At 55.2% G+C, this 11,394-nt stretch overlaps 1 protein-coding gene across 1 annotated transcript; it reads right to left on the bottom strand.

Moving 5' to 3' along the window:
- Positions 1 to 5,762: 5,762 nt before the first annotated feature.
- On the bottom strand, positions 5,763 to 6,464 carry LOC136469549 (uncharacterized). The gene is made up of 2 exons (XM_066467701.1): positions 6,298 to 6,464; positions 5,763 to 6,147 (listed from the first exon to the last, which is right to left on the bottom strand). The coding sequence occupies exons 1-2, from the start codon at positions 6,462 to 6,464 to the stop codon at positions 5,763 to 5,765; spliced, it is 552 nt and encodes a 183-aa protein (XP_066323798.1).
- Between the last annotated feature and the right edge of the window lie 4,930 nt (positions 6,465 to 11,394).

The raw sequence follows: 11,394 nt of genomic DNA, 5'->3' as shown, positions 1-11,394 counted from the left end.
GCTGGGGTTGGGTGGGCCAGCCCCAAAACATCATCGCCCGATGGCATCGAGGTGAGTTATGAGTTTTTTTGTCTTTTTGCTTTAACAAATTTTAGCCGTAAACTGACCATCTTGTCTTTTGTAGCATCGGAGGACATGGGACTCTCCTGAGGCTTACGCCGATGAAGAGCCTCGCCCTCCGGTAGACGTGCCAGGAGCTGACCGGCGCCACGCCAGAGGTGAGCTAGAGTGGTGCTTGGGCGATCACAGTGTTGACCAGGGAGGCACAGCCACTAGCTGCATCCATGAGAGAGCAGATGGAGGAGGGCACGTCTAGGGCGCCCATGGCAGGCATGGCGCAGCCGGGTGTGGCCACGACATCATAGGCAGAAGCGGCATAGCCGGAGACGTCATCCATGCGAGTGGCCACCTCCTCGGTGGGGCGAATGGAGGAGGACGTACCTGAGGTGTCCATGGTAGACATGGCGTGGCCGGGTGCGCCTGTGATGTCATAGGCGGAGACAACGTAACTAAAGCCATCATTCGTGCAGGTGGCCGCATCTACGGTGGGGCAGACGGAAGAAGTTGCACCCAAGGCATCCTTAGAGGATGTGGCAATGGGGCAGGCCTCTGCATCCATGTCACCTGCCCCTCTACTGCTGGAGGGTTTGCTCTAGAGGAGTTGCTGACGTAAGAGGGGTCAGCACCGCGTGGGATTGATGCGGAGCCATATTGGTCTCTGGTTCAGGTGGGCGGCGACCCGCACATGTGGGTAGGATCCTAGATCTAGTGGGTAGACCAGCGGGACCCAGGGGTGATGCTTTTTGCCCTCGATGACACCATGGAGGATAGGGAATGGGAGAGCATCCACATGGAGGTTGCGACCGCAGTTCATGCCTTGACCACCACGCTGAGCTCGTTGCGCGACGTCATCGCCTCGGTTGGCTAGGTATGATATAACCGTGTTTCTGACCCATATTTTCTCTTTCCGCACCTCTAAGTCCTATCCTCTCCATAGTCCCTTATGGTCCACAGCCGAGAGAAGTCCCAATTCATTCATCGCGAGAAGGACGTTTGGGACTGCCTCGCCGAAGAGAAGTGGCAGAGTGAGGGTCTGGTGGCACAGCTCGCTGCCGCCCTTCAGGAGGTGGCTGAGCTTGCCCTCGCCGCTTGAGAGCTGGCTGACCTCTGAGTTCAGGAGAAGGATGCTAGCGATGATGCTCGCGAGGCCGGGGAGAAGCTCATGGCCCTGATCGAGAGGGCACGCACAGACATTGTGGAGGCCGAGTGGCTATGGAAGGAGCGGGATGATTTGCTCCAAGCCATAGAGGGGCTCCACACGGAGTGTGACTTGGCTTGCCAGGAGCATGCTGACGCCCAGCAGCGGATCAACCTCCTTGAGGGTGAGCTTGAGGGGGAGGGGGACCTGAATGTTGTTGCTGAGGGCATGTCTGCTAGGCTCGCCATGGAGGTCTATCAGTGCCAGAAAGAGGTCCAGTGCCTGGAGGCCGAGGTGACCCGACAGCACGAGCGGCGCTAGGAAGAGGTCCGGTGCCTGGAGGCCGAGGTGACTAGGCAGCGCGATGAGGTGCGCAGGCTTAGGGCGGACGTGGATGGTAAGCCTCTAGTTTCCCTTGTCTTTCTCCCTAGAATCTGTGGTAGGCCTTTTGACATGGTCGGTATGTGAATTGGACAGGTCTCAATGACAAGCTTGGGGAAGAGGTGATGAAGAGACATGGCCTGGAGAATGAGCTAAACGAGGTGAAGGCCTCCCTCCTGACAGAGAGTGACAAGCACGATACCCTGTGCATCGCTGTCTAGCTGGTCTTCGACGACCTTGAACTAGCCCCGGAGTAGGGGACAAGCTCGTTCACGGTTCGTGCTGTTCAAATTATGGATCGAGCACGTGAGATCACGAGGGACATTCTTCGCTTCGGTGTTCACCGATCATTTGCGATCGCCCATTCTCATTACGAGAACATCGATCTAGCGATGATGAGCTAGGGCTTTGCGCTTGGTTACTCCATGGCCGAGCTAGACGATATCGAGAAGGAGGTGGCCCCTCTTGTACATGACTTATCAGCCAAGATAGAGGATGAGATCATCCCCCAAAGAATTAGTTAGTTAGATAAGACAGGCGTCGAACTTGTAATAAGTGGACAAGTTCTTAACTTTTGTTATGGCCGAATAGACTTTTGGCTCTTCTCCCTTTTTCTATATAAAAAGGTTAATGCGTTCCGACCCTTTTCATTGTTAAGGCTGTAAAGCTCGAGGTGCACGCGAAAAAACTCTTATCATGCTAGTGAGCAAAAATGTTGTAGCCGCTGGGGCGTAGGTTTCTTGTAGTCCGACCAGTTTTACTCAGCGTTTGTTTCTGCAACCCTTGCTTCTAGATCTTAACATGAGAAAGGGTTGAGCACAGCGGTTGTTTTTAGGTAGATATACTCTTATCAGCCCCCGAGTGAGGTCCGACCCCTTGCCGTTGCTGGGGTCGGGTGTCACTAAAGATTGAGGGGACAATAGCGAAATCGATAAGAGAAAGTGTTTTTCATTTCAGAAACATCATTCTTAATTTTCATAAGTATGCGCATAGATTAGGGGTAAAAGTGATGTAGCTGCTGATGTTCCAGGCATTGACGAAGACCTTGCCGTCGACGGTCTTGAGCTTGTAGGTGCCGGGCCGGTGCACCTCCACGATGACATACAGTCCCTCCCATGGCGGAGAGAGCTTGTGGCAGTTCTTATCGCTCTGGATGAAGCAGAGCACCAGGTCCCTGACATGGAATTCTTGACCCCACACCCGACGGCTATGGTACCGGTGCAATGCTTGCTGGTACTTGGACGAGCAGAGGAGGGCAACATCATGTGCTTCATTGAGCTAATCCATGGCATCCTCAAGGGACGCCTCGGCTCCCTGCTCGTTGTACGCCCTGACCCTCGACGCTCCGTAGTTGAGGTCAGTTGGGAGGACTGCCTCAGAACCGTAGACCATGAAGTAAGGTGTGTAGCCAGTCACCCGGCTGGGGGTCATCCTCAAGCTCCATAACATCATGGGAAGCTCCGTAACCCATCGTCCGTCGAATTTGTTCAGCCAGTTGAAGATCCTAGGCTTCAGGCCTTGTAGGACCATGCCATTCGTGCGGGGGTGCGCCACGGCAGCCCAATCAACACGGATGTGGTAGTCATCATAGAATCGGAGGAACTTTCTCCCGATGAACTACATGTCATCGTCCGTGATAATGGAGTTCAAGACTCCAAAGCGATGGACGATGTCAAGGAAGAACAACACGGCTTGCTCAGATTTGATCATAGAGATTGGTCGAGCCTCTATCCACATTGTAAACTTGTCTACGGTGATAAGCAAGTGCGTATAGCCCCTGGGTGCTCTCTTGAGGGGTCCGACCATATCGAGCCCCTAGACCATGAACGACCATGTGATGGGGATCATTTGGAGTGCTTGGGCCGACACGTGGGTCTGCCAAGCATAGTATTGACACCCTTTGTAGGTGCACACAATGTGTTCAGCGCCGGCTACTATGATCGACCAATAGAAGCCCTGTCAGAATGCATTTCTGACCAACATCCTAGGTGTAGCATGGTGCCCGCAGACCCCATCGTGGATATCTCTCAGCAACTGCTTCCCTTGTTCGATGGGGATGCAGCACTGTAGGATCCCAGTGTGGCTTCACTTGTAGAGTTCCCCCTCAGTAATGACGAAGGACTTGGCATGACACTCAAGGCACTGAGCCTCCATTTTGTCCGTCTATAGCGCCTCATGGAGGAGGCAGTTGAGGTAATGCGTTCTGTAGTCACATAAAGGGTCGGGCTCTGCTGCTGGATCTTCGTCAAGCTCCATGACTTTGGGGTCAGAAGGAGCCGACGCTCGGTTAGCCCCCAAGCCCAGGGTAGGTGACCCATCACTGGTCTATTCCGCCTCCTCGTAACAGACTGAGGGCTTATACTGATCGCTGGTTTAGATGCCCATCAGCATCGGCTCTCGGTCGGATGCCATTTTTGCCAGCGTGTCGGCCGCCTCGTTGAGCCATTTCAGGATGTGGTTGAGTTCGAGACCATTGAACTTATCCTCTAGCTGGTGGACTTCTTGGCAATATGCAACCATCTTGGCACTATGGTAGCTTGCCTCCATAACTTGGTTGATGACCAGCTCGGAGTCACCCCTGATGTCAAGCCGTCGGATGCCCAACTCGATGGCGATGTGTCGGCCGTTGATGAGTGCCTCATACTCGGCCACATTGTTGGAGGCATGGAAATGGATGTGAACCATGTACCTCATGCGTACCCTAAGGGGTGAAACAAAGACCAGCCCCACACCAGTGCCTTTCTTCATCAGCGATCCATCTAAGTATATCGTCTAGTACTCTTGGTCGATGGCTGCTGGCGACATTTGGATCTTGGTCCATTCTGCAATGAAATCAGCCAGCACTTGGGACTTGATGGCCGTCCGAGGGGCATACGAAATGCCCTAACCCATCAGCTCCTGTGGCATCCCGATTTTGGATGACCTCGCTGAGAGGGAAGGACGTCATGACCATCACTGGGTGTGACTCAAAGTAGTGACGTAACTTCCTCTTGGCGATTAGGATAACGTATAGGAGTTTCTAGATTTGAGGGTAGCGAGTCTTGGAATCGGACAAGACTCGCTAACAAAGTACATGGGACACTGTACTTTGAGAGCATTTCCCTCTTCTTCCTGCTCTACCACCAGGGCGGCGCTGACCACTTACTTGGTGGCAGCAATATAGAGCAGGAGAGATTCCTTGTCGGTCGAGAGGACCAGGATCAGGGCCTTCATCAGGAGCTGCTTGACATTGCCAAGTGCCTCCTGGGCCTTGGGCATCCATTCGAAATGGTCGGCTATCTTTGGAAGCCAATAGAGGGGGAGATCTCGTTCACCAAGGCGCGAGATAAAATGGTTGAGTGCGGCACGACACCCTATAATTTGTTGCACCCCTTTATCTTTTGAATCGGGCCCATCCTCATGATGGACGAGATCTTCTCTGGGTTGGCTTTGATGCCGCGCTCGGAGATGATAAAACCCAGCAACATACCCCTCGGGACCCCAAAAACGCATTTCTCGGGGTTGAGTTTGATGCCGTTTGCTCGGAGTTTCGCGAAGGTCTGCTCTAGGTTAGCTATGAGCTGGTCAGCCTGTTTGGACTTGACCATGATGTCATCTACGTAGGCCTCAATGGTTTGCCCAATGAGGTCCCTGAAACACTTGAGCATACAACGCTGATACATATCCCCCACATTTTTAGACCGAATGACATTGTGACGTAGCAGAACGATCCGAACGAGGTGATGAAAGGTGTTGTGAGCTGGTCAGACTCTTTCATCGCGATTTGGTGGTACCCAGAGTACGCATTAAGGAAGCAAAGGGTTTCGCATCCTGAGGTCGAGTCAACTACTTGGTCTATGCACGGCAAAGGAAACAGATCCTTTGGATACGCTTTGTTGAGACCCATGTAATCAACACACATTCTCCATTTCCTGCTCTCTTTTCTTATAAGAATGGGATTGGCTAATCACTTAGGGTGATACACCTCCTTGATGAATCCAGCCACCAAAAGCTTCACAATCTCCTTGCTGATGGCCCTACGCATCTCCTCGTCAAAGCGACACAGGCGTTGCTTCACTAGCTTGGAGCCTAACCTAATCTTCAAGGCATGCTCGGTGACTTCTCTCGGAATGTCTGGCATGTTTGAGGGTCTCCACGCAAAGATGTCTCTGTTGGTGCGGAGGAAGTCGATGAGTGCGCTTTCCTATTTGGAGGAAAGCATGGTGCTGATACACACCACTTTGCCGTTGGAGCTACTGGGGTCTATGAGTTCCTCTTTGGCGCCCTTGACAGGCTCGAAAGACCTAGCCAACCGCTTGGTGTTAGGTGCTTCTTCAACGATCTCCTCCCTAATGGCCACGAGCTCTTTGGAGGTGACAATCGCCGCGGCGTGTTCGCAGCACTCGACCTCACACTCATAGGTGCGCTGGAAGGAGGTGCCGACGGTGATGACCCCACACGGACTTGACATCTTCAACTTTAGATAGGTGTAGTTGGGGATGGCCATGAACTTTGCATAGCATGGATGTTCTAGGATGGCGTGGTAGGTCCCGTGGAACCCGACCACCTCAAAGGTAAGGGTCTCTGTCCTGTAATTGGTCAGATTGCCGAAGGTGATGGGCAGATCAATCTACCCAAGTGGCATGGCCTGCTTTCTAGGCATGATGTCATAGAAAGGCACCCTGGCTGGCTAGATGCGTGATCGGTCGATGCCCATGGTGTCGAGCATCTCAGCATACATGATATTAAGGCCGCTGCCGTCATCCATCAGCGCCTTGGTGAGCCACTTTGTGCCGATGATTAGGTCGACCACGAGCAGGTGTCTTCCCGGCTGCAGGATGCTTTTTGGGTGGTCGGTCTGATCAAAGGTGATGGTAGACTCTGACCATTGGAGGAAGGAAGGCATGGCCGGCTCGGTCGTATAGACCTCGTGGCGTGCAAGCTTCTAGCAACGTTTGGAGTCGTAGGCCGCCGACCCCCCAAAGATCATGAGGTAGCCATTCGGCATTGGAAAGCCACCATCCTTCCCCTCGGCATCGTCTGCCACCGGCTTGGGCTCCTTCTTCTGCTCCCCCTTGTTAGAGCCACCGAACAGGAACCGCTTCATGAGGGCGCAGTTTTTGTATAGGTGTGTCGGTGTTTTGGACCAGCGAGCCCTCAACCAACTAGTGAATTTGTACTGTGTGTTCCTAATCTCGGATGGTGATGCAAAGAGACACAAGGTTTATACTGGTTCAGGCAATAGGTGCCCTATGTCCAGTCTGAGAGATTGATCTTATATTCCTTGCACCGAGGTGCTCGTAGTAGGGGGTTACAAGCTGGGCGAGAGAGGGAGCTAGCCCCAGGTCTCTACGTGGAATGGTGTGGATTGCTTGAGATGTTGATCTCAGGCAGCGGGGGAGCATGTGGATTACAGAGTGTTGCGCGTTGCTTGCGTGTGGGTCTGAGCGTCTATCTATCTATGTTCTGTCTGGTCGTCCGTTCGTGAGAGCATGAGCCCATCGTCCCTAGAAACGGCCCTGGTCTCTCCCTTTTATAGTTGAAGGGGGGATAGGGGTGATACATGTGTTCGCTACGCAGCGTCCTGTAAGCGGAGGTGGTGGGTCCGAGCCCTGTAGCTTGCTACTGTGGCGGCATGGTTGACGGAGCGGTCCTGTCCTTGATATGTTGGAGCAACACACCGATCACATCCGATCTTGTGCGATGTGGGAGCTCCAGTGATAGCTTGACACAGGGCATGGCGAACGACGTGCTGGTCGTTGTGTGCTAATAGTGTAAAAAGCCGAGGCTCAGTTGGTGCCAAGGCCGAGCCATCGTGGGGGGCTCGGCGGGCGCGAATCCCGAGGCTGCCGCGACCCTAAAGTGGATTGCCGAGGCTCAGAGGGAGCATTTGGTCCTACACACTGATTCTGAGGCTACAGTGACCCGGACTTGACTCCCCATGCTGCGTTATTCCTGGAGCAGGGGTTAGGTAGCACAGTGAAGTACGAGCATCAGTCGTGGGCACAGTGCCGAGCACAGCGACCGGTAACCCCTGCCCTGTCCTATCCCGGATGGCATGGTGTTGATGCGACTCCCATCTTGTTGGTCACTCCGCTGTGTCGAGCCATCGTCCGGCTAACACCGTGGGAGTGGTTGGTTGCGTTAGTTGAATGTGACATTCTGTCAGGGAAATCAGTCGAGGCGGAGGCGGTGGGGTTGTTCATCGATCTGGCCTCGAGCGAGACGAAGAATCGGTTACTTGTTCGAGGCCTTATGTGCGAGGCCTCGAGCGAGGCGGAGGTTACTCGTCCGAGGCCTTACGTGCGAGTCCTCGAGCGAGGTGGAGAATCGGTAGCCTGTCCGAGGCCTTTCGTGCGAGGCCTCGAGCGAGGTGGAGAGTCAGTAGCCTCGGACAAGGCCGGGGGTTAGCCAATAGTTGTCTCTTGGCTTTGATTTTTGACAGGGTCTAAGTGATTTTTTGATTTTCGCTTAGGGGACCCCTTTTTATGGTACCCGACAGTAGCCGTCGAGCCTCAGAAAGAGTGTGAGTGCTCTCCCTAAGGTTTTGACGAGACTCGGCTCATGGCAGCTCCTGGCAGGATGGTGTTTCGTACTTGAGGCCTCGGTGGGTGCGCATGAGCGCACCCGCCGGGTGTAGCCCCCGAGGCCCTGGAGGAGTGGGTTTATTCCTCCAGGGGCTTTTCTCATGTTGAGCGAATGGTTTTATCACGTTTGCTGAGTCCACGAGTGCGAGTTTAGGTCGCTGGGTCTCGGCGTGGTTGTAGAAAGAACCCCCGAGCCTCTACTCCGAGCAAGAGGGCAATCAGGAGTTCCCCTGGCTTTTCATGCGACCCTCGTGCATCCTTTTCGTTCAGAAGGAGGGGTTGTTTGCCGAGACCTCGAGTGCGAGCCTGGGTCTCAGCTTGGTTTGTAGGAAGAACCCTAAGCCTCTGCATGGAGCGAGAGGGCGATCAGGAGTTCCCCTGGCTTTTTGTGCGACCCTCGCACATCCTTTTTGTTCAGAAGGAGGGGTTGTTTGCCGAGCCCTCGTGTGTGAGCCTAGGTCGCTGGGTCTCGACTTGGTTGTAGGAAGAGCCCCTGAGCCTCTGCACGGAGCGAGAGGGCAATCAGGAGTTCCCCTAGCTTTTTGTGCGACCCTCACGCATCCTTTTCGTTCAGAAGGAGGGGTAGAATATGCCAGGCTACCCTCGATGGGCACGAGTGGTGACACTTCTGGTGAGCTGTTATCGGGTAAGTCCGAGTGGAGGCCCGTGCCCCATTCGATAGGGGTCAGCTAGTGGTCCAGAGACGCACTCCAAAAAGTACCAGAGGGCTTCTCTAGTGGGTCCTAGGGCCGTTCGATTGGCCCTAGGGGCTCGATGCCTCCCTACGGTGGGATCCTATTTAGAGACTTCCCTACCGGTCTCAGACATGACTTAGGGCATCCCAAGCATTTGCTTGCTTGGGCCTCGGCCATGTACGGGCTCACCCATAGTCATCCCTGACTCTATTGTCCTAGGGCGGCTGTCGAAACCCTCGAGGGCCTAGCCTTCGAACCCCTAGACCGTAACAGGCCCGGTGCCTTTTATCACGTTTTTCCCTGCGAGTTTGGGTTGCTTGTCTTCGACCTATTTGCAGGAGGAGCCCCCGAGCCTCTGCATGGAGTGAGAGGGCGATCAGGAGTTCTCCTGGCTTCTTGTGTGACCCTCGTGCATCCTTTTTGTTCGGAAGGAGGGGTTATTTGCCGAGCCCTCGAGTGCGAGCCTGGGTCACTGGGTCTCGGCAAGGTTGCATGAAGAGCCCCCGAGCCTCTGCACGGAGCGAGAGGGGGATCAGGAGTTCCCCTGGTTTTTTGTGCGACCCTCGCGCATCCTTTTCGTTCAGAAGGAGGAGTTGTTTGTTGAGCCCTCGAGTGCGAGTCTGGGTCGCTGGGTCTCGGCTTGGTTGCAGGAAGAGCCCCTGAGCCTCTGCACGGAGCGAGAGGGTGATCAGGAGTTCCCCTAGCTTTTTGTGCGACCCTCGTGCATCCTTTTCATTCGGAAGGAGGGGTTGTTTGCCGAGTCCTCGCATGTGAGCCTAGGTCGCTGGGTCTCGGCTTGGTTGCAGGAAGAGCCCTCGAGCCTCTACATGGAGCAAGAGGGCGACCAGGAGTTCCCTTGGCTTTTTGTGCGACCCTCACGCATCCTTTTCGTTCGGAAGGAGGGGTGGAATATGCCAGGCTACCCTCGGTGGGCGCGAGCGGTGACACTTCTGGTGAGCTGTTATCGGGTAAGTCTGAGTGGAGGCCCGTGCCCCATTCGATAGAGGTCGGCTAACGGTCTAGAGACGCACTCCAAAAAGTACCAGAGGGCTTCTCTAGTGGGTCCCAGGGCTATTCGATTGGCCCTGGGGGCTCGGTGCCTCCCTATGGTGGGATCCCATTCAGAGACTTCCCTGTCGGTCTCGGACACAACTTAGGGCATCCCAAGCATTTGCTTGCTTGGGCCTCAGCCATGTACGGGCTCGCCCATAGTTATCCCTGACTTTGTTGTCCTGGGGTGGCTGTTGAAACCCTCGAGGGCCTAGCCTTCGAACCCCTAGACCGTAACGGGCTCAGTGCCTAGTTCCTTCGTCTGAAAGGAATCGGGTGGGGGATATTCCCCTCCCATCGGTTGACAATGGTGGGCGCGCCTTTTGGGGCGGTTTCTCGGGGAGACGGAATGGTGCCTACCGTCGCTGCGGTCGGATGCGACGTGATGTTTGCAGATGGGACGTTACTGTGCGCGTGATTAATGAGGAAAAGGTGGGCACGTGGGCGGTTTAATTGGATCCAGATTAACTATGCCGGATCTGAGGGGAACTTCCCCAATTTCATCGCCTGTCCGTTTCACCCCCTTCCTGCATAAATATGTGACGAGCCTCACCCCTCCCCTCCTTACCTTGCCTGCATTCACCTTTTCTTCCCTCGAGCCATCGCTAAGAACAGAGAGCACCGGGGAGAAGAAGGGAGAAGGGGGAGGAAGAGAGGGAGAGGGCGAGCCTTACCGCCATAGCCACATTCCCACTACACTCATGGCCGGTGGCATTGTTGTCATTCCGATGGATCCTTGGGGTCCGTTCGACGTGTCCGTGGAGACGCTGCGGTCGCTCGTTGATGACGGCCTCCTCCGCCCGGTTACCGACCCCACTAGGCCAGAGTGGATTGCTCCGGTGGGCGAGCGGGAGCCGAGGCCACGTGATGGCTACATCGTGAGCTTCGTGTCCTTCCATGAGCGTGGTCTCGGCCTGCCAGCGGACCAGTTCATGTGGGCGCTCCCACACTACTATGGCATGGAGCTTCACAACTTCAACCCCAACTCCATTGCGTAGGCGGCCATCTTCGTCGCCGTCTACGAGGGGTACCTGGGCATTGCCCCCCACTGGGAGCTGTGGCTCCACCTCTTCCGGGTGGGGCATACTACCAAGTCGATGGGCACAAGGAAGGCGGTGAGGGCCAGTGGCTACACTCTCCAAGTGTGCCAAGACCGGCAGCACCTCTACATCCCGGCCCAGCTCACGTCGTCCAACCGCCGCTGGTACAACATCTCGTTCTACCTCTGCAACGACGATGGCGGACTTCCCCCCTACACCGGGCAGGTCGTGGAGAGCCAGCCGGAGAAGTGGAGGTATGGCGTCCTGATGGAGGATCAGCCCAAGCTGCAGCTACTCCTAGAGGGGCTGGAGAGGCTACGGAGCCATGGCCTTATGGCAGCTGTGGTCATGGCGGCCTTCCACCGCCGGAGGGTGCTGCCGCTGATGGCTCAGTGGCGGCGAATGTTTGACATGACACCGGATGAGCTGATCGAGGGCATCCGGATGTCTACCGTCGCCCTCTC

Source organism: Miscanthus floridulus, chromosome 8 (genome assembly GCF_019320115.1).
Source record: "Miscanthus floridulus cultivar M001 chromosome 8, ASM1932011v1, whole genome shotgun sequence".
In the NCBI taxonomy this organism is placed as follows: Eukaryota; Viridiplantae; Streptophyta; class Magnoliopsida; order Poales; family Poaceae; genus Miscanthus; species Miscanthus floridulus.
The sequence above is the reverse complement of the archived record's forward strand: the minus strand, read 5'-3'. Positions and strand labels throughout refer to the sequence as shown.

Bases quoted from the DNA above. Each gene is read 5' to 3' on its own strand.
- LOC136469549 (XM_066467701.1), bottom strand. From the start codon at position 6,464: ATGCCTTCCTTCCTCCAATGGTCAGAGTCTACCATCACCTTTGATCAG. The intron at 6,148-6,297 runs GTATGCTGAGAT...GACCAATTACAG, and splicing joins GGCAGCGGCCTTAATATCAT to GACAGAGACCCTTACCTTTG.